Source organism: Fringilla coelebs, assembly GCF_963513975.1.
Source record: "Fringilla coelebs genome assembly, chromosome: 2".
NCBI lineage: Eukaryota > Metazoa > Chordata > Aves > Passeriformes > Fringillidae > Fringilla > Fringilla coelebs.
Window position 1 is genome coordinate 51873821 of NC_140029.1, and position 23885 is coordinate 51897705.

The 23885-nt window shown below is 34.8% G+C and overlaps 1 protein-coding gene across 4 annotated transcripts in view; it reads left to right on the forward strand.

Annotated features, from left to right (window-relative positions):
• The window catches only part of DACH1 (dachshund family transcription factor 1), a 352238-nt gene that overhangs the window by 283735 nt on the left and 44618 nt on the right, over positions 1–23885 (forward strand). For all 4 annotated transcript variants that reach the window (XM_084201185.1, XM_084201184.1, XM_084201182.1 and 1 more), the window contains one exon: positions 18846–18997. In XM_084201185.1, the coding sequence (XP_084057311.1) occupies positions 18846–18997 (152 nt within the window). The remainder of the gene's footprint in view (positions 1–18845; positions 18998–23885) is intronic.

A 23885-nucleotide genomic window follows, 5' to 3' on the forward strand; every position in this document is an offset into this window, starting at 1 on the left:
ATTCAGTAATTGCAGAGCAATGGTGAAATAAACATATGCATTCTTGCCAGCTTTTAGGATTTGGTGTCCTTACAGTAGGAGAGACAAGCAAAGTGACTTCAGCAAGAACAAAGGGTTCTGTAACAAAGTTTAGCAATTAACTTTGCTATTGCATAAAGAAGAATTTTACAATGAAAAATAAATAGAGGAAGAAAAAAAAAATCTAAATTGGCCAGTAGCTTTTATACATTTAAACTGCGAGAGGTAAGGCAGAATATTGAACTGGGAGCAGGTTAACATTTTTCTGTTGAATGGAGTTGTATTGGAGTTGTATTTAGAAAATAAATATTGAGCATGAAATACAAACTAAAAAAATGAGAATGCAAGAAATGTATTATACACATTAGAGATTTTGTAATGAAATGTACTCCTTCAATTTGAAGGGGAGTTGAGGTCTTTGTGACAGCCCCTACTGCCTTGGTTTACACCTCAGTTGTGGTGTAAATGAAAACAGAACCTGGTGTTCTGTCAGTTAAGTTAGCATTAGTTAAGAACACCGGTTAAAAGAGGCTTTTAAAATTCATCATTTGTTGAGCATTTGTTAAACAGTCAGGTGTTCCTTATTCAGAATACCTTTTTAGGTTATTTTTTAGAAGTGGCGAGAACTGGGGTAATATAAATTTTTTTCTGAGAGGATTTAAGTCAGAACACTTCCTCATCTGATCACAAGTTTTGTGATTGTCGTGTGTTTTGCCTTTTAAGAACAGGCTGTCCAACAAGTTATTTCAACAATGGTCCTTGCGCTAAAAATAAAAAAAAAAAGGATAATTGAGTAGCAGAACCCATGTAACCCAACAGATATGTGGCAGATGTAGCATGTTATAAATTCAAAGAACCTAAGAATAGAAAAGAGTGTCTGTCTCTTGCTGTCTGTCGAGGCCAATAAAGAGTGAGCATGAAAAAGAGCTATTAGGATTGTTTGAGGAGGCCATTCTTACATATGCTTTGGCACTTTCAATTGCATGATCTGGAGCAAGTTTGGCCTTAACTATGCCCCTGCCTTTTTGGCTGGGGGAGTAAGTAAGAGGAGCCACTATGCAGTGAGTGGTAAAAATCACAGTAAGTATCTCAAATATATTCATAGGCACATGCATGCATACATACACATGCATATAGTTGCATACACACATGCAGAGAGAGTAAAAGAGATGTAATGATTGAAGCAAAGAGAAAAAAAATCTTGTTTCATGGAGAAAGGACAGGAGTGAAAAGTGAATATAGATGATAGCTTTTACTTCAGTTTTCATCACTTACAGTCATTTCTGCATGGCCACAGGAAGCCATAGCAAGCCAGTCAGAGCTTTAAAGAGCTGAAATATCACAGCATCAGGATTTGTGTTTCTTCTTAACATAAATATCAGAATGCTTTTTTCACTTTACTGTTCAGATAGTGAAACTGAATCTGTTAATTCATTTTGTTTGCAAAGGCAAATATTTTGAGGGTAGATATAGCTTTCCAAATGGATAAAATAGAATATTATTTTTTAGCTGCATTTAATGAAATTGAATGCTAATTTCTACATTTTAAAAATTATTATCACAATATACATTTTCATGTTATAATTCTGAAAAAAAAATCTCATCAGTCTTGAGGACGTTATTATATAAGGGTCTGATTCTAATAAACTTTATATATGCATGAACCTGCTTTTTATTCTGCAAGTGAGCTACTGGATTTTCATGTTGTTTGGGAAAACTCATGAAGCAATATACCTGAATGAGGTGAGAGTCAGGAGATTTAGATTGCTTTTCAGGCTTTGCCAATAACCTGTTGTGTGACTTTGGGCAAAGCACTTCACAACTGTGTGCCTCTGCTTCCCTCTGTGCTTATTTACAGATGAGTTCTTTGAGGAAGGACTTACCCCTTAAGCATTTGCAAAGGACTTTGATTTCCTTTTTGAGCCCTAAGCATTAAAAATAAGTATTCTCACATTAAGTATTTCATTAAGCAAGGTTGGAAGCTTTTTATTTTTGATGGAGGTGAGCCCACGGACAGTGGCTGTGAGCCTACTCCTGCCATCCTTGCATTGGCTCCTGCTTCTGAGCCATTTCAGTAGGGAATGTGGCATTAGGACCATTTATATTCTTCTGCCAGCATCCATTCTCAGCCTATTAAAAGAAAAAAGATAGCTGTGAGAACTCTGTCAATAGTGAAAGAACTATTATGTTGTCCACTAAAAACTTAGTAGATGCTATAGGAGTGATTTTAATTGAGATTTTTACAACCGTTTGATAACACTGTTTTGATCACCGTATTTAGGGCCGGATTCCAACAGTGGACATAAAACCTCTGACTAATCCACTGAGTCACCCAGTCCCTGTCATATATTGCTTAATGGTCCATGCTGCCAGGAATTATAATAGCTTTCTAGTAATAATTTTTTTTTTTTGAAAGAAACTTTATGGGCACAAAGTCTTATAAAAGTTTAAACTCAGATTTTTAAAAAGGCAGTGAAAGAAAACTTCCTAGATCTATCCTAAACTGCAGATTTTTTTTTTATTTGCAATAAATGTATAGATTCTTACATATACTGTAAGTTAATGACTAATATTTTAACTTTGGTTGGTTAATGTTTGCAGGGCACTTACAGATGCTAGAATAATCTCTAATGTTTTTGCTCAATCTGCTCTGGAGATGGATGAAATAAATAGTTTAAACTAATTAATGTAACACCAGCTGTTACAAGTGCTTGGCAGACGTCTGTGAGTTTTGATGGGCAGAGAGCGGCTGTTGTACTTGACTTTATTTTAGTACAATGTTGATCACAGTGTAAGCTGGAATAAATGACGAGCCAAAGGAAGGAACAGAGGATGAATCCTGTGTAATGCAAAATAAATATTGCCCTTTTTCTGAAAATATTTTTTGAGGTCAAGGGAGATTTATAGTGGACTTCTATTTAGTCAGAAGTGCTGTGACAACAGCTGTGCTAAGCATGCTTGGTATTAACATGCTTTACAAAAGCTGCAGAAATATATATAGACATCTATGAAATTTCACATTGCTTTTAGATTTCAAAAAGTGCTAAGGCTTAGTATTAGCACTTTGGCTGCATATTTTATTTCTACCTAGCAATTGCTGTTAGAAAGAATAGATGTTTTAAGACAGGTAGATGAAAAGCAATATTAGATCCAGAAAGTCAATATTTTTGCAAAGACTAAGTTGGATTTCAGTGCTGCTTGTATGTACATGATTGTATAGTAGGTGTTTTTATTTATTTTGCACTCTAAAGGATGAGCATGACTGCAGAAACTTTCAAGGTAAAAAGTAGTTATATCAAACTGAACTTGGTATTTTATGCCATAGCCTCGTTTTATCAGTGTCCAGTCAAAAAAACTCCACAAAACACTAAACATATATCTGATGAGAATTCATTGTTTTCTGAGTGATTTAATAGGAAGTTAAAATATCAAAGTAACTTCTCTTTTAAAGTTAGAAGGTAGAGTAATTGTGCTGTGACAGGGGAACGATGGCTGCTATCTCTCTATGTGCCAGCATTAAGATAACAGTGTCATTGTACAGATTGTTACCCTGTGAATATGTCTAATAAGTTATTATAGCGTGCTGAGCAGATGGCAAGTGTGCTCCTGAAAGAATTGATGGATGGGATATGATGTCATCAGTGAGATGACAAGGTTCACAAGGTACTTGACCTCCAAGAATAAGTCCTAACTGGTTAGAATTCTAAATGGTGAACTTTTGTGACACTGGCTAAATGGGAAATATGTGCAATTTGTATTTCTTTATGGTAGTGTTTACCCTCTTCACTGAACTCCACGTAATGGGATTTGGTCCCTGAAGACTTGGAGATATTGTTGGAAGGTTTCACCCTGTAACCTTCAGAGGATTTCACATACAAATCTATACATATAAACTTTAACAAAATCCCACTGAATTATATTTATGAATTCAAGTTTGTAGCTTTTCTTACTTTATATGTATGTATAAAGAATTTAATTGTGATGATCAATTAATTTAACATGTGCTCCTGAAAGAGAAAGCTGCTGATTCAGTAAGAAAGTAAAAAGCATAAAATTGCAGTTTATACTTTTATAAAAATATCTTTGAAATTGTGAGCTAACATGACAAGGATCTTAGGAGCATAGTCATTTTCATTATGACGAGATTCTTCATCTCTCAATTCCATTAAACAAATAAGCATTTGATTGTTCGATCTATCTAAAAATGTATCTTCCTTTCTACTAGGACCAAATTATATAGTGGGATCTATACTGTTGAAACACAGGCCTCTAAAATTGCCCTCTTAGTTCTTTGTATGAGTCATGGCATGAAGATGGTGCATGCAGAAGCCTCAAAATGGGGAATCTTGCTGCTAAAGTTTAGATACTGTCCAAGAGCTGCTTCTGATGGACACCTACCTTCTCTTCTTCATTGTGTTGAGAATTTAGGTCCTTGTTTATAGAGTGCTGCTTCCGTGGCACACTGGATAATCTAGAGAGTGGAATTCTACCCTTCATCTCTTTTAGGCACTTCCTAAACCCTACTGACCACAAAGTGAGCTCTGCATATCTGCTTTCATGAGCAATTATGCAAATAGACAGATCCTTCAGAATTAGAAGTTTGTACCTATGCATTGTAAATTGGAAACAGAAATGGAACATGAAAAAGACAATATATAGAGAACATACGGAAAAAAGAACTACTGTAACAAAAGGGATAAATTAATACTAAAGCTATATACTATGGCTTTCCTACAGTGAAAGTCAGAGGCAGAAGTGTTAGGGGCCATGTTTCTTAATCCTTGAAATAATCTGATCCCCTTTTTTTGCCCCCATTTATTTAGCTATATTTGGCAATGATCAAAAACAGGAGGATAGGAGGAAGAAGCATGAACTTAGTAGTTAGCCTTTTTTGTTATTTAATAAAATACTTCTAGTTTCTTAAAATGCTTCTTGTTATTTGGCTCCTTTGAAATGAGAAGCTAAATTCCTTGTGGAAAACTCTTCCATGTTTTATTGATTGTTTGCAGAGCGAAACATAAATTCTATATACAAAAATAAACTGTGAGAGCATGTACACGCGTGCTTGTTCTGAATTCTTTATGATATTTATTTTCAACACTGATCGTTCTTTGCGATATTTGAATATTCATGTGACAACCTAGAGGTTATTTACATGAACTGAAACAAGAGGAAACCAGATGAAAGAACTATAAATCCTGTGAATAAGAACAATATATTATCATTTTTATATTTCCTAATGTTCTGAGTTTCAAGTAAGTAAAATTTGTTTGTAAAATTTCTACTACTGGGGAATATTGTTCCATTTCTTAAATCAGATTGTAGGTACAATAAAACTTTCATAAACATGTTATAAATTGCTTCCATCTTTCCTGTATAAATAAGATGCTGAGGGTTCCTAAATTACTTCAGAATTACGGCAGAGTTTTGGATTAAGTAGTAAACATTATAACAATGTATCAATTTTAGCATAATTGCTTTGAAAGTACAGATTACGATTTAAAGTTGCCTTTTTTTTTTAATTTTAAATTCCTGTTCCTTGTCATCCAACCCAATGCAACTGTTTTACTCATGTTCTGACATGTTATTCTACAATTTCAGGAAATATACATGCAGTAGAAGGAAGATACTATCACTCTCAGACCACACTCTCTTCCTTTTACTCCAGTACTGAGAGTAGAGGTATTGTGCCTGCAAGAAATAGTAATTTATTTACATGTGACTCTCTTTATTTACATGTGGTTTAGTGTCAATAGAGTTATTCTTTCTCTGGTTTGTTGCCAGTTTGTTCATATGCACTAAGAGACCAGTAGCCTGTTCAAAATGTTGTATTTGTAGGGCAGCACAGAGCTGAATCTTTAAATAAATACTTTCACTATCTATATCATGCATCCTTTCTTAGTAGGTGGGTTCAAGGGAGTTGGTTCCATTCTGGTAAGGTATTATTAAAAACTAGTAGTGAAATGTCAGTATTAATGTGTACCAGTTTGTTAACATAATTAAATAATAATCTGTGAAAATATTTAAAAGTATCAGATGAGTTTATCAAATAATTTGATAAAATTTACATTCAACTTCTCAGTTTTTTAATAAAACTGGAAACAAAAGATTGTGCATCTATTACCCTGTTGTCATAGGTGTATTGGTTCTGTGGCTAAAGAAGTTTCAGGACCCAACTCTTTTCTGCTCAATCTGATCAGTTCATATATGTCTGCCTGTGCTAGAGAAATGTAAAATATTAATAGAAGGTCAATGAATGTTCACTGAGCTCTCTTTGCCATATGGCCCCTATGGAGGATAGAAGGCCCTGGCTAGCTTAAGCCTGCCATATGGACCTGGTGGAAAAAGGTAGGTTTCACACACAGAGCAAACCTACCATATGGACTGGGTGGAGCCCTCAAAACTCTAAACATTTCTTGTACACCAGGGCCTTTTACTCAGAAGAATGTAAAAACATACATAATACATTACACACAAAAGCCATTGAAAAATGGATCAATTGTTTAGGTTTATATAATGCTTTCAAGCAGTGACCAAAACTATATAAATAATCAGGGCTTATTTTGAAATAGTAAAGAAGACAATCAATCATTTACAACTGACTTTTTTACTTAGCATTTAACATCTGCTGTATAATGGGACTGTACAATGCCACCCTTAATGCTGTACAAAGACAGAACATCCAAAAATAGTGATAGGGTTAAAGCAGTTTCTCTGAATATGTTCCCTTGGGTTTCTTTTTCCTCCTGTTCTTAACCTGAAAAACAAATTTAGCACACTGTGCAAGAGTTGTGAGGCAAATCCTGGACTTAGAAATATCTTCTGTACTCTTAATCTTTTGAGGAATTGAAATTAAGCATAGAATAAGATCATTGATTCAACTTAAGCCGCTCTGTGAAGAGTGTGGTGTTACATAGTGGCGTCTTCTTTCATAGACAAAAGACATAGTAAAGTAGGATAGAAAAATCTTTCTAACCACTGGACCTAATGTCAAACCTTCCTACATGTTTTCATGTTCCCATGCAAACATATCTATATTTTCTTTAGCTTAGGTGGTTGATTGGTTGGTTGATTGGGTTTGGTTGGGTTGGGGTTTTTTGGCAAAAAAAGCAAAAATCCGATCAGGACCACTTCAGCTATGATTTTATCAAAATGCAGTGAAAAAAGAGCATAAATTAAAGATTTATTTTTAAGATCTTATTTTCTTTTTTCTTAGCTGTTTTAATAATCATTCAGATCTTGTTTTCACAGTTTCATATGAGAAAATGAGCTTTATGTGTGAAAATGAATAAGGAGGAAAGAAGTCAAGATCTGTTTTATTCTGTAAACAGAGAGGTAATCTAGGCTGACTTGTCCCTTCAGATTTCTGTCACAATCTTTTCCTTTTCTCTAATTGTATTTTTTTCTTGTCTGGTCATGCAATTTCAACAAGCAAACTAATTTCTTCACATCTTGAAAGGGGAAGAAACTACTGAAACAAAGACATTTGAGAATCAATCAGTGCTACTGAGGAAAGTGTTTGAGAAGTAAGAAGAAAGTGCAGGAAGCAGTAGAATCAGCTGAGTTGTGGAACAGCTAGGACAAAGAGAAGACAAAGACAAATTTTCAGTGATCGTGAAAATAAAGGATTTGGATTTTACCTTTTGAACTCGTGCTAAATATTTTGTAAATGTACTAGAATTTGGTACACAACCAGCTTTCATCAGTAGCACTGACTTCCTTTTCAAAATCTGAACAAAGAAAATCACTAAATTTGCTGTCTCAATCTTCTGAGTGCAGGAGTTCACAAAACCATGCAGGGTGGTCATTTCCTGATGTGGCTCTTGCTTTTTTTTACTAGACAGGCTAAAAGCCAACCTGGTTTTGGGATACAGAATAAAAGTATTATCCTTAAATATATAATGATATCATCAGGTTGAGATAATAAAGCTTGTGCTGTCTGTTTCAGTTTCTTTAGGCAGTAACTGTTTTCACAATACAATAATGCTAAAGATCTTTTGATTTCTGTTTTGATTATTTGCAGTTATCACATACATAAATTTTTGTAAAGTCTTAGAGAACCTTTAAACCACTCTTGGGATTTGTGTTTTGTTTCTATTACATAACATTTATAATTGCTTCAGGATTAAAATAAAGATTTTTTCAATTACATTATTGGCATAAACATTTAAACAGTTACAGAAGTTCTGAAACAAAATTAGTAAGAAGAGCTGACCCTATAGGGGAGATGCAAAGCATATTTCCTTGATATTATGATATGATGCAGATAAAAGACTGAACAAAATATTTAATTTGCGTGAAGGTTTTAAACTGGATCCAAAAAAATATTTTAATTTACTGGCAAGTGTATGGCATGCTTGCTGTGTAGGATACTTTAATTTTCTGTATTTAATGTAAACCAAACTGATCCATGTTACATGATGACTCCAAACTATTTTTTATCTTCTTAAATCAGTGCTGAATGTGACTCATAATGCATAAATACATAAAGGATTTTTTTTTTTGGTGTTCTCTAATATGTATTCGGATATATTAGCATAAATTACATATTCCAAGACATGAAAACACATGCAGGCCAAATCTCACTTTAAAGTGGATGCCTGAAATGGAGCAGAAAACATTTGAGATAGAACTTCTATATTATTCTATCAGTGAGCATCAAGCTAGTGAATGCCATAGAAATCTCACTAATGGACATGTTCTGGCAGCTTGTTGCAGATGTTTGATGAATGAATTGCAAGAGAAATCATATCAGATGTAAAAATGCTTTCCTTTTCATTCTGAATTTTGTTTCTGAGCACTCTGGGGTTTAGGAGTTTTGTTTGTTTATTATTATGGATTTCTGTGAAAATCAGATATTAGGGTATAATGTATAGCCAATGGTTTGAGAAATGTGGCTATAATATTGTAAAGGACTGTTTCTGATGCTGTAAACTATGAAGCTCATATTGAACTCCCATAGGCAGACAGCCAAATTTCTATTAGGATATCATAACCATATAATCCAAACTGTGTACATCGATTATTGTCTACAACATTTGCATCTGAGTACTGGAACCATTCCACAGATAGAAGCATTAAGGGTGTTTATTATATCTGCTACAAAAAATATTGTGTAGTAATTTGGGAAAAGTGAGTTAAATATACTATTTTATGCTAATGTCAGTGTTTCAGCTGCAAAAAAAGGGCATATATACTGCTTCATGATATTGAGACAGCTCACTCCTTTTGTACACTTCCTGGTGAGAGTTTGTCAAAACAGGATGCTTCACATCCTTTTGTTTTCAGTAACACTTGGTATATTAGGTGTGAAGAGAGTTAAGACCTAGAGTTACTAGAGCACACATTTCTGTAAAAAGTATGTGTTGCCATTTGTGTGCTCAGGCAAAGATTGGACATTCTACTGAACTACTGATGATAGAACACCTGTTCCCTCAACCTCTCAGAAGTCTGACTGCAGGGCTGGATCAGCACAATCCCTTCAGTAATTTGTTTTCAAAGCATGGCTCCTTCCTCTGCATTTCCAAAGCATTTGAAGCTTTTCACTGTATGTTCACAAATTCCTGAACCTGTTACTCAGTAGCCCCATACAGCTGTGTCAGCTGAGTCCATCTGATTTGGCTCCTGATTATTTTATTTTACTGGCATCTTTGGCACTAATACATCCAGGGCAGGAATTTTGGCAAGGCAAAAGCTCAGGAACAGCTTTCCTTAATATGTTTCTGTCTTGTTGTGCATTTTAGGCTGGTCATCTTATTCACTGGTCCTTGTGTTAAAAGTCCAAATATTAGAGGTAGTTGCTAGTATACCTTTTGTTAAAGATGTTATTAAAATCATGAGCAGTTATTAAGATCTTGCAGGAAAATGAAGAGAATATGAGTACACATGTTTTTAAATACTGTGTTTCTGCAAAAAGCAGCATCCCTGGACATTTTACATATTTATCAAAAGATGAGATTTTCTCATTTTCATAAAAAGAAACATGACAGTATTCTGTATGAATATTCAGTTAAACAAAGAAGTTACATTAATCAATATATCCAGTTTTACATGTTCTGACCAGATAAACATTTTTCTGCTGGGACAGATGAGCAGTATAAGTTGCCATAAATGAGAAGTGTTTAAACCTCTTTTGCCTTCTCTGTTGAACTTCTCTGACAATTTATTTGAGAAATGCAGTACTGCTGACTTCTGTGCTGCCACTTTACACCAGATGCCAAGCATGCTTGGTCAACCTCATCTGCTTGCCAGCACTCTGGGGATGAGGGTATGGGACAGGTTATGAGTTGCTGAATGAATGACAGCTGACGAGTGTTGCTCAGACACATTACCATATATTCATTTTCTTTTTGGGCATCTGATTCATGCTGTCAGCAGATTACCAAGAACGTGTGCCATGTGACAAGGTAGCAGGAGCATTAATACTCAGGCCCCCATAATTGCAACACGGCTAGATATGGACCGCTTGAAAACACTGGCTTTTTGGTCTCTTCCTGAAGAGAATGAATATTAAAATTATTAACTGAACATAGACCAAGGAAAATAGTGTGAATACAATGCAGTTCCAGGTATTAACATAAACCCTTCATCTTCAGAGAATTACAAGTTACCAGCTGTGCTCTTATCAAAAACTCCCTTCTTACTACTGTTATGCTTACAAAAGAGGAGTGCTGTTATTTTAGATGACAATGAAAAAATGCTAATATTGTTGATATTCCTTATTTTTAAATCACCTTAAATCCCCAAATAATAGATGCTTTTCAACTTTTATGAAACATGTCTGGAGGATTATTAATACAAATCATGTGGCCCTTGAAATGATCCAATAAAATCTAGCAAAATGCAATTATTGTATTGTCTATTATGTTTTTTTCTGCATTTAGCAGTAGCCATATGGAGGCAGTTACAGGGAGGAATGGGCAGCACACAAATAAGTATGCATACTGTGGATGCATTGCCTTGTGGATTGCTTTTATCAGTTGAGATGTGCATATTTATGTCCAGAATTTTGAAAATGTGAGGTTTAGTCTACAATACGTTCATTATGCAGCCCTAACGTCCAGTCCCTAATTTGAAGTTTGATGTTAATCAGGAATTTAGCTTAGACAGAAAATACTTGGCTTGATCATTTGATTCAGCATATATTAGGAAAGCTGGATATATGATCAGGGAGACAGCTTCTGCGCCAGCACAATAAAGAGATTAAATAGCTGGTTTTGTGAATGTTTGGGCTTGATTTCCTAACCAAATATCCCTTCACTGCATAGATGGTCATGGTCACCCCTCAATGCAACTTTGGAAGAACCTGAGAAGGACTCTTGTAAACCTACAGGAAAACACATTTGCAAAACCCTCTGTCTACATATATGCATATACGCAGTTCTCTTAGAATTGCTGCCAAGCCAAGAAACATTCTTTTTAGTACTCACTGTTGCCTGGCTGATGGAGTGGAGTCAGCAGAGTACTACTTGGGATCTTTGGCATGAACCAGTAAAATACATTTATATTTTTTTCAGCATCCAAAGATGGCCTTATTCTGCATCTGATGGCCTTACTCTGCATCTGATTCTGGCCACTATCCTATAAGGATCTTTAAAAAAGAAATAATAGGCATAGTTATTGCAATTAAAAACTGCAGGTCATAAAATTATAAAGTGCCTTCTTCTTATACTAATATATTATTAAATTGTAATAAAAATATTTAGAATAGCTTTTTAACAACCATTTCATCTTTTAACAATAATTTAATCTTTAGGAATTTAGAGTTAAATTCTTAATTTCTTCAGAGTTAATGAGTGTTACTGTCAGATGTTGAAGCTATTTGTGTTTTATGGTATATACAGTATCATCCCTGACTATCCAATTCCTTCTTTTTTCCTGATCCTTCAAGGCACTTTAAAAAATTGTGTGAAAAAAAAAAAATCTGTGAGTAAACAGGATACTTTTTTTATGGGGACAGAGAGACCGTGTAATTTTGGTTTGCATGTTATGTGTTATAATGCCAAAGTACACAGAACAGAAATATTGCTGGCATTTTAACATTCCATTGTATAGGAAAATATGTTTGTTTAAAAATAGGAATGATAAGTTATTCTAGAATATTGTGAAATCCTTAGAATAAATAAATAAGCCAATAATGTTTGACCCAGCCCTAATCAGTAATAGGCTGCAAAATAAGATAAAGGTTATTAAAATAATAATCCTTTTATTGAAAGAGAAAATTAGATAAGTTGTGCTGATTGACTCTGAGGCCCTCCTAGGGACATGTAAAATGAAGAATAAACTCAACTTGATCTAGTCCAAAAAGCCTGAAGAAATCCTCACAGCTGGAACATCAGCACTAATTACATTTTTGCTTTTTGAATATATATTGCCAGCTCTTTCTTTTCATTTTTAGTGATGCTATACACATAATACCTTAACAAATTAAAATATGCGATCTTTAGAGAATGTGGTTTATATATTTGCTTTGACAGCTGTAAATGTCACTTACATTCAACTAAAATTCTTGAAATACCGCAAGAATTATTTGTGCAAAATCTGTTGCATGTGAAAAACAACAGTTTAGCTGTTTTGTTTATTTCTTGTTGAGTCAATATAAATTTCTTGCTCCCGGGCAGTCTTTCTCTTCCCCTCCTTCACCTCAAAATCCCACTCCTATTATTCCTTTCAAAGTATTTGGCCACTGTGAGTGTCCTTCCCTATATTCTCAACTTTCTCTTTCCTCACTTCTTGATTACTTCTTGCCTTTTTTCAAGTTAACTCTATTTCCAACCCTCTATGTCCTTATTCCAGCCAGTAATACATTCCTTCCCCCCCTCTATGCTTATAGGTAAGTTGGCCTAAAATATATTAGCACAGAAGGCTACCACTAAACCTTGAAGATAGATTGATCCCAAAAGTTTTGTTCAAGAAGTGATTCTCCATCTGCCTCTAATTTGCCATTAGTGAGGCAACTCCAACTGCAGTATGCCCAGTGATCCTGTGCAGTAGTGAATAATGATGTGTAGAGATCATCTGTAGATCTGCATATTCTTTAGAAGGATTAAAGAAATACTGGAAATTTATTAATTATTTTTTTTTTCCCGCAAAGGAAAAGCATCCAGTTAGCACATTAAGTTTTCAGTGGTTAAAGTCTCAGAGAGCTTTCAGGAACTATGAGTCTTACTGTTGGCAGGAAAGTCCTGCATCTGAACCTACCTCCAAAGTGAACATGTAAAACGAAGTTATGTCCTTTTATTCCTGTGTAGTTCTTTACATCAAGTGAAGGTGTGCATATTTGGAAGCCATGCCACTTGGGAAAATGGTCCACAATGGTAGACTTGATACAAAGATGGATGAGTTCTGTAAGACCTACTTGCACAAATATATGCAACTGCATCAGATGCAAAGCAAATTTGTGTAACACAGATATTCAAGAAACTTAATAGCTGTGATCCTTTCCATATAGGTTTTTAATTTTTAGTCATATTTCATTATTAGAGAGGAGCTACTTCCAAAGTCCTAAGGCAAACATGCCAATCCAAGAATCAGAACTCAGTAGATAGCATTTGCAATGGTATAATTTACTGTGAGAGCACCAGCCTCTTTGAAGTGTTACAGAAACATTAACCAGTCAGTCAGTCTATTTGAATACTTGATATTCCTTCCTGAATTCCAGCTGCCACAGTTGCAAATGTTTTAATTTCAGAGTATTTGGGTGTCCTGAAGAGCTGTTGTTTGTATAAAAAGAAGTAAATAAATTGTAGATTAAAAAAAAAAAAAATATATATATATATATGTAACTCTTATAAAATATATATGCATATAACTCTTCTGATATATTTATATGAGTTTTAAAAGAGTTTCAGTACATTCCTTTTATAGCTGGTAACATCCTTCACAGTCATCTTGCATTGCCCTCAGTTACATGCGGGGTTAATCTTGAATGACCAAATCTATAAAGCAGCCAAATGGTATGGGAACTGGTCAAGAGGATTTTATTTATTTGTTCATTTCTTTCTTTGTTTTTATCTGCCTGAAACTATTAAATATTTCAGTTGAGAATATGGGACCCCTTGTTCTTTTGCTTAAATATAAATCAAGAATTATGGATCAATTAAAACAGAAAAGTTTCTCACACTTGAAATCTCTAACAGGGACAAAGGTGAAATATAAAGCTTTGTACTAAAGAGTGTTTGACAATGTAAACCAAAATAATACTAAGCCAAATGGAATAAATTGTTTCCACAATGTAGAAAAAAATGTATGCACCAGATTTATGGTAATAAAAAGTGGAAGCATAATCCTCTTTCATCATTCAAATGGTAAGACTGAGCCTGTGTTAGGAACAAATATATGTGGAATATTTTGCAGAGAACAGAAAGCCTCAAGATGCATTGCAAAAAAAGCATGACATGATTACAGAATGGCAGTAATCTGTATAGTATTTTTTTTTTTCAGCCAGCTATTATTGCTTGCTTTCAAATCCTGGCAATATCAATATTTTCCGGTTTGATTGGTGACTGGTCTGAACTTATCCTACTTGCTTTTAAGAACAAAGACAAGAGAATGGCTACCTCTGTTCATCTATTATTGTTTAAATAGCTGTCACAGCTTCCAGGATGTCTGTTTCCATGTTATCTGGTGAAAGAATAAAATAGAATGGCAACAAACCAAATACAGTGAAGTATGTTTGTTGTATTTGGCCCAAACCAGCTGCTGTTTACAGATAAAATCTGGTTTGAACAAAACCAGGTGAATTTTGGAAATTGAGGAGCAATGGATGGAGCGGTTGTAGCATTTACAAATATTTTAAAGATACGTGTCACATTCAGACTTGCCTATTATGGTGATTTAGTTCATATGTCAAGACACATATTCATCTCTGCCTGGATACTGTAGAGGCTTGGGTAACAGCTTGTCCTATCCTTGTTTATTTGTTAATTTATAACATCTCAGTTCCCAGCACAAACCAAGGCAGGCCGGGACACTTCTTTGTTCTGCCTTCTTTTTTCTTTTTTCCCCCTTCTTTCTTTTCATTGTGCTCCCCACTCTGACAATGGAGTTGTAGGTTGACCCTATTTCCCCTTTTGCCCTGCCTTCTCTTCTAACACTTCCTTTGATGTGTTTAGACTGAAAATACCAAATCTCTGTTTCCCAGCAAGGGCTCATCATTTTGCAGCATTGCTCTGCTTGTAGTATAAGAGGAGCATTAGTAGTTCCTTTGCAGAAGTTTAAAATATGTTAGGCTAATGATTATTTGGAAACAAAAGATATCTCATCCCTTAGAGAAAAGAAAACTTTTGCAGGAATTAAATATTTTTAATTTTTTTAAAAACAAGAGGTCATATTATTTTGCTACTAAGATATGTGGTTATGTTTTAATTGGCTGTGTTTACAGTGCGGTTTTTCTTAAAAATGCATTTTTTTAAGATTCCTTCAATCATTGCTTATCTCACATCCACAAATATCCACGCTTCCTGTGTATAATATGTACATTTGCTCTGTTTCAAACATACTCACACTCAAAGTTTATTTCACATGGGACATCAAGAAAACACAGTCACATTGGTCTGACTTTTTTTTCTGAGTTGGTATTTCATTAAACCAAGTTCAGATTAAGTTCACTCTCTAGTCCTACCCTTCAGTGTAAATTTGTTTCTGTTATTTATTACAACATAATGGTTTGGATGTTACTTTGAATTCGTATCATTCTACTGGTTTTTGAGTTTCTTTGCCTATTGCAAAACCATGCCACCCATTGTTAAAAAATCTTTGCAAACTTCATGTGTTGAGCATGCAGAGTACAGCAAGCATAACATTAAATAAATTGTAAAGTAGTAATACAGTAAAAAGATTGATCTCTTGCTTAAATTATATTACAAGGTCGTGTTAGGAGCTCTCTGTATCTCAGCCATTGCATGGAAGAGCAGTTTTTGAGTTAATTAAGGCTTACAGAATTTTTAAGTGGGTCAGTTTTATCAAGTATATCTTAAAATATTTTGACAATTTGAGACCTAAAATATCAGTAAGATTCCAAGTAGTCTTAGAAAGTAGGAGGTCATTGATCCATTTTCCTGGCAAACCTAGAGGAAAATGATGTCTTTTCAGTTTCCTTTCTCATTTATATGAATCAGCTTCGCCATGCATACTAGTGATTCCACTCTTTCCTGCTATATCATGCAAGAGCAATAACTTCACTGCAACTACTGATACAAAGAAATCTCTACCCAAAAAACTTAAGGATGTAACATGGAAGAGGCTTTTTTTTTCCCTTTTTAAATTTTTTGGGTTCTTAATTCATATTTTCACTAGAGGAAAAAAGTTTTCAGCTACAAAATAATAATATGGACTGTTTACAAATATATTGTCTAACTAGTTTTGTTTAAGTTTTTGGCTTATTACTTTTGATTAATGAAAGCATAACATTTCTGGCAGCAGTTTGGATTAAACCATTTGCTAATGATTCTTCACACTAGAATAGGAGTGGAAAAGCTGAGTTTAGCTAGTTTTCAATACCAGGAATATATAATTTATTTTTTCCAATTATGTGGTGAATATTTCTATAATATTTTAAAATTGCAAAGAAAACACTCATATTTAGGGCCAAATTTTAGTATGTTACTACAAAATAACTACAGAGCTATTCATGTTGCTGTGGGGTAGCGTGAGTACAGAGGATACATCCACATAGTACGTTCTTCAAAGCCTGCTTTGAATCTCAGTAAGGTAGATAGGAAATGTTTCAGAGATCTAGAGCCAGTTTTTGCTCAGCACGCTGTAACATGACTGGAAAATTTTAATATAGCTGAAAAAATCCTGAAAGTACTGAAGCTTTCCTTGGTTAACATTAATTCCTTTCTGTGACTTCAGCTTGGAAAGCTTTTGAATTATGACTTTATGAGAAAGCAGTAATTGTGGCATGAACTGTGACAAACAGGGCATAACAGTCTTACTCCTTGTGTAGTCTGTCCTCAGCCTGAGCCACGGGGAAGTAGAACAGCATCCAGTATAGGATTTCCCCAAAAGCAGATCTTTCCATCTGAGGTGGTCATCTTAGGTTTCTCTTACAGTCAACAGGCAGAAATCTTCTAGAGGAAGATTTGCCTCTTCCTGCAGTAGATGCCTGTGAGAGTTCAGATGGACCTTGAAGTGACATGTGCTTCTTTCCACTGGCTATAGAAGACCTGAGTGGTACCAGCCCAGCAGCAGATGTCCAAATGACTCTTTGGGTAGTTCTGTGGAAGGACATAGTAGGAAAAGCTATTACTTTAGCCCTGTAAATACTGGCCAGCATGACAGAGCTGGTGAGGAGAAGGGACAAGAAATCTGCACCTGAGGGTGGTTAATAGAGGTCGCTTCCATCTGTAGGAATGGTGATGGGGACTGTTGGAATGCACTGGGACTTTGAGTAATGAATGGCCCGTCCTGTGGTCATCAACACTCTAACCTTTTGTTACTGCAGATTTCAATTTCCGTGTTCCTAGACTAGGTCCATTTAGGAAAATACTGCATTCAGTTCAAGAGAGAACTCTTTTTGGGCAAGTAGGATCAACTTTCAGATACAATTTTAATGTACCTGATAAAGTAAATAGAGAAGTACAACCATTATTGAAACTATAATTAAATAAATAAATAAATAAAGAGAAATTTGACTACCCCAAAAGGTATATAACTCACAATGGTCAAAGCCAAAATGGAAGAAAGTGAGTCTGACAAACTTTGTAGTCATACAGCTGTGCAGAATCTGCATGAAACCTGGGGTACATTCTGATGTCCTTGCATTGTACTGAGATACATCAATATGTGTCACTTAATGACTGAGCCCTTGGTAACAAGAGTATGTATAGATACATGTATCTATATATATATGTGTATAGATAGTTTTCCTTTTGAAGAATTCAGATTAACATCTGGTGCAAATAAATTGACCTAAATTTCTATATCATATCAACAGTAGCCTAAAAATATTCCAGAAAGTAAAAAAAAAAAAATTTAAAAAATAAAAAAAAAAACACAGTGAGGTTATTGAAGTTTCTATTAATTGTGGGGGAGGGTATTTTTTTTTCCCCCACTTCTTAATCTGTTCACAGATTATCTGTGAAACTTTAATCTTAGAAGTCTTCAAGCTGTGCAAGTTTTCTCCCATTGTGGTGTCGCAAGTGATCAGATCTGATTTTTACAAAGATTCCACTAAGGAGCTCAGCACTAATTCTTAGAAGATGTCCATGCTTAAAAAAAAAATTAGGCCAGTGATTGTTACCGTGCTGTTAATTTCATGTACTGTTTAGAGCATGTTTTAATTGTGGCAATCAGGTGTATTTTCTTGATGAAAAATGTATTGAGGAGCTTTTCTTGGTATTGCAAAATCTTCTGAGCTGTAAGTGAAACCATTAAGAGTGGGAAGGGTTAATTGTATGGGAAGCTTCGTATTCAAATGCTTCTCATATACAAAATATATGTCATGCTAGAAAATATTCTATTGTCAATCCAAATAGAACACAAACTAAAATGAGATAATTGGGAAGGTGCCCATAAAGTCAGCCTGAATATATTATCACAAGTATATGTGAGATAATATTTGTTTTAAAAAGATTCTATGGCACTGTAAACTCAGTCTCATTAGAGACTGCATTTAAAAGGCTTATAAAGTTACTCATTAATGTTATCTTGTTGTATCTCCACAGCTTTTTCATTAAAGAAAATTCAGCAGAAAGCATTTTCTCCTGATAGCAGGAACCAATTTGCAATAAATGTTCTGGAAACCACTAGGGAAGCCATTACTGAGGTCTAATAAAAACAGACAAGCGTAACTTGTTCTATATTTTTGTTTCAATCACATACAGATGAGACCCCGCTCTCCACACCAACCGCAAGAGACAGCCTTGACAAACTTTCTCTAGCTGGGCATGGGCAACCACTACCTCCGGGTTTTCCATCTCCTTTTCTATTCCCTGATGGATTGTCCTCCATAGAGACCCTTCTGACTAACATCCAGGTAGGCCTTTTTGTAGATCGGCTTAAAGGGATGGAGAGGAGCCAGTTTTGTCTAAATAAATAAAACCATTCTAGCTTAATCAGTTCATAAGATTATTTGGATCAACTAATTTACTGAAACTTTCCTGTAATTTAGGTTTTAAAGGAACCACAGCAAACAAATGAATTTAGAAGCTGTCAGATACAGTACATAAAAATACAGATTGTATATTAAACCGCAGCAGAAAATTCAATGTGAATTACATTGGTGTGTTTAACAACATTTGTCTTCAATGCTCTTTTTATTACAGACTAATGAAATGTATCTTACTGTTTTACTTTATCTCATTTACTAAATAGAGAAAGAGTTCTTTAATAAATAGTTATTTCAAATTGCTAGAGTGGCATGGTGGAAATGATATTTAAAGCTATTTGAAATGTGTCTCCCATAAAAGCATTTACAAAAATCACTTATAAATAAACTCATTTCACTTAAAGTACTGTCTTCAAAGAATAGGCTTCAAAGGGGTATTACCAAATTTTATACAGATTTCCTATTTGGTAGTCACAATGTCTGTTGTGTGTAAATTAAAGCCGTGTTCAAATATTATTTATAGTATACACTATGTATAGGTTGAAGCCAAATTGTTAATGTTTCACATTAGAATTAAGAAAAATTTTTTGTCCACAAATTCAGTTATCTTATCTTCCCCATATGCAAATTTTGCAACAATATGGTTGTATATGGCATGCAGAAGCAAAATGATAGTGCCAGAAATAATACAGCCATATTGCATATTCCAGAGAAGCCTTCTCTGGGCAGCTACCACTTCCAATTTGTCACCATATATTTTCTACTCATTCCTACAAACACATAAAATCAATTGTATTCTATCCAGCAAAGGATATGACAGAGCAGGGCCAAATCCTGCTCACTTTACTGTCTGAAGCAATCTCATTAAAGTTTATGGCACTTCAGAATTGTTTTATGAAAAGTATATGAGCCATTCATTAGTTGTGTTTTGAGGTCTAATAATGGAAGTATACTGCTATTTAAGAAGCAAATATTACTATCTCTGCCTGGTCTGAAAAAGCATATTTATGATTACTTTTTGCAATTCTGAGACCTAGCATCTTAAATATTTAAACCATGAACCAAGATAATTTGAAAGCAGCATTCTTGTAACATATCTGTTGCAATCTGTGAAGATTGCATTTTTTTTCTTAAAGCAGAAATGTAGTTAGTAAATTTTTAGCTGTGCATACATGTACAGAAAAGTTCTTAGTAATTATTTTGACAAATGTTTGCGCTCAATGTCTCTAGACAGCAACCTAATGAGCAAAGCATTCAGCATCAACAGGTTAGCTAATCTCGTGATTGAATATGAGGGTGCTGCACTACTTCAAGATAAATGACCAGGATTAATTTTCCAAGAATGCATTCAGTTTTGTTTTACAGAAAATGTGAAATTCAGTCATTACTTTTTTTTTTTAATACTCTAATCTTACCTGGAATGAAAAGATAAAATAAAAGACAACATCATAAACAAACCAGAAACTTTTTTATGTCTTCTCTTGTAGTGCTTTTGAACATCCTGCTCCATACATTGAGATTCCATATCATGACAAATCATCTATTTGTGGAAAGTGGTGGGACATAAGTCCTTCTGGATTTTTTCTGTCCCCACATCACAATACATAGTTTTGACAGATTTCCAGGAATCCTTTCATAACAGTATATGAAAGGCATTTCCCTCCCTCTCTCTTGCTCCAGGTGTTTTATGAGGACAGCATTAGAAATCTGCTTCATAAACCAAAAAATAAATAAAATTAGTTGATTTTCCCATCTGTGTAGGAAAAGTTGACTTTAACAGCAGTAGAGTGTATTGCAATATCACGTGGACAATAGTGGCAATTTTGTTAATCAATGCAATTTAAAATGGTTTCCATCTTGCTATTTCATTGCTATGGCAATGAGAGGGGGTTACCCCATGCCCACAAATGAGTTAGATACTGTGATGCTGGCACTTCCAGAACAGAGTTTCAGGCATTTGATTACAAGTTCAAATTTGTTGATGGCATCTGTGGAAAGAGGCAATTCTTTACCATGGTCCATGATTGCACTGTAGTTTGTGACTTTGCTAGAAAATTCATAAACCATACCTGAAACCCATGATGCATTTATTACCTGAATTAGAAGGACTCTTTTCACGAGTCAATGGCTCCTTGCTGTCCTTTGGACCTGATGTGTTTTGCACCCCTGTCGGTAGAGATGTGGTTTCCATGGGAAGGTGGAGTAGTGTGATCCCTCACTGTTCTCTTGTTGCAGCAGTGGAGCAGGTCTAACTTCCTCAAATAGATTGCCAATGGCTTCATGAGTGGATTTGGTAAACACTGCTCTTTTTTCATCAGGGTCTTTCATGCTGAAAATAGGCATGTGTCCTTTCACTGAAAGGGTATATGTCTGCTTGTGAAATGCAAGTCTACATTTTTTGCTAGGTCATGGCTCTGGGGAGCACCCACAGCATACCACATACTGCGCTGGAGGTAGCCTACATTTTTGGGATGTGATCATCACAGGAATATACAGGCAAGGAGCTTCTGGCTGCACCAGTGTGCATGGACCTGACAGTGGATGTCTCTGCCATGATCCCCTTCTGTGGTGCAGGATCTGGAGGATCAGAATAATACAGACTTAGAACAGGATTAGGGTGTCATGTGGGCACTAGGAGATCTAATTTTGACCTCTGACAGGGTAAAAAGGATCCTAAATCTTGTCATTGGAACAGTGCTTTTTGGGTATGCGAACAAAATTTCTAAATATTTTTTTATTTGAAAATAAATGTGCTTGAAGTCCTGCAGATGCTGATGAGCTCAGCTGAACTTGTTGCCTAACTGTAATTCTGTTTTAGTAGTCTTTTTTTAGAAGAGACCTCTGAGCAAAAGTGAGTCTCTTTCTTCCATCTGTACTAAAGTTAAATGGATAGGCCCGATCACAAATTCATAATTTTAGGCAAATATTAAACAGCCTATTTGCTTCTGCTGTCACCAGTTTGTCTTTCTGTATGCCATATATATGGGGTTATTTTTACTTCTCCGTAAATATTTCTTTAAGCAAAATACAATGTTTAATTATTTGTACATTTACAGAGGAGATAATGACAATATACAATATCTGAAATAACCAGTGTTGTTCTTGCTGGGGACTGCTGAAATACAAATAATAAACTCTAAAAGAAAATATAATTAAGCAAATAGACATATTTAAAAAAGAATAAGATTGGGAATATATTTTCTAATTTGGATTTATATCTGCACATCTAAAAGGAAAAGAAACTAAATTTTCCCGGAGAACTTAAATAAGTGATATGTCTGTTTTTTCACAAAGGGTATTTGTAGATTTCTTCTGGATTAAATGCTGGAAGTCTAAGCACAGTTGCAGGGAGGATGAAGGGTGGGGGAAAGTGAGTCACAGCAAAAGGCTGTGTATGTGCTTGTGAGAAGGCTAAAGATGTCTCCATACCCCTCACATAAGTTTACCTTTTTGAGTCATGGCCTGATTATGCCAAAGTACGTTACAGCCACGGCCTTTCATGATGCTACAGTATTTGTGGGTAATAGTAATGTTCTTTCGAGCTTTTAGAGTCTGAATCTCTGCTGTCCCTGAGCTGGATTTCCATTAATATGTAAGGGATGATGTAGTTGCACCATGATAGCTGTATTTTTCTGTAGAAAGACTGCATTGTATTGACACATGTTTATTGCTAAATATTTTTAAAGATACGCCTAAAATAATTTACAAGTTTCCCGTGTATATTAATAAAAGCAGTGCATGGTTGCAAACTAAATTCCCTTCTGAAAACAAAAAAACTACTAGCTTTATTGCTGTGAGTCTCCTGCACTGTTACTGTCTATCACTAAACACTAAGGGAAAAACACCGCAAACAGTGGATAAAGTAAAAAAATCCCACTTTTACTTCGTTATTTTATCTATCTTTTGCTAAAATTCAAGAGAATTGTTTTATTTTTCACAGAATGTATTAATGGAAAATGTCATTTATACTTGTGTAATATGCCTTTATCTGTTATAAAGTATGCAATCTGAGATATTAAAAAAGTCGTCTTTCAGGAGTCATCTCTAGAGATATTTTAACTGTGTTGTCTTGTTCAAAGTACTTAGTCACTAATCAGTTATAAATAGCAGATATTCAAATAATAACATGTGAAGTTAACTAGAATTGTATGTATATTTTTTTTCCTAGAGCCTTTTACTAGATGCTTTTAATGATAGCATACAAATTATATATATTTTCCTAATTAAAAGAAAAGCACTGTTATTTGAAAGTGTTTTCACCGTGAATAGCTAATACTGCAGAAAGAAGCCCCTGAACTGCAACCCTCTGGAAGCCAGGAGTTTTGAATAGAAAAACTTCCTAATGTTCATGCCCTGATCTTCTAGTTTCCCTTTTTTACTCAGTGTGGGCAGTTTTTGCAAACAGGATATGATCTTCTAGACAGACTGTCAAACTAATTAGCAAGGTCGTTTTAATGTCACATACAAATGTGTAGCCAACTAAATTCTGTTAGGTGGAACACACACTTACAGATACAGCTAGAAAGAGAAGGAGCTTCTTTACACCTTCCCCTCCACCCTTTTCAAAGTAGGCAACACATTAATTGCATAATTTAAAAATAGTGTTGAGTATTACTGTTTTTTAAGACTGAGTTGAAGTTTGAGGTTTGATGTATGTTTAGTTTCTATAGGATCATGAAGCTGCCTTTATATGATGGTCTTATCTGATCAGAGAATGGGAAGAAACTTATATATCAACTTAGCATTGTGTTTGGGACAGTTCTAAAGGATTTGTCAGTGAAAATGCTAAAACAAATACAGTAAAGTAAACAAATCA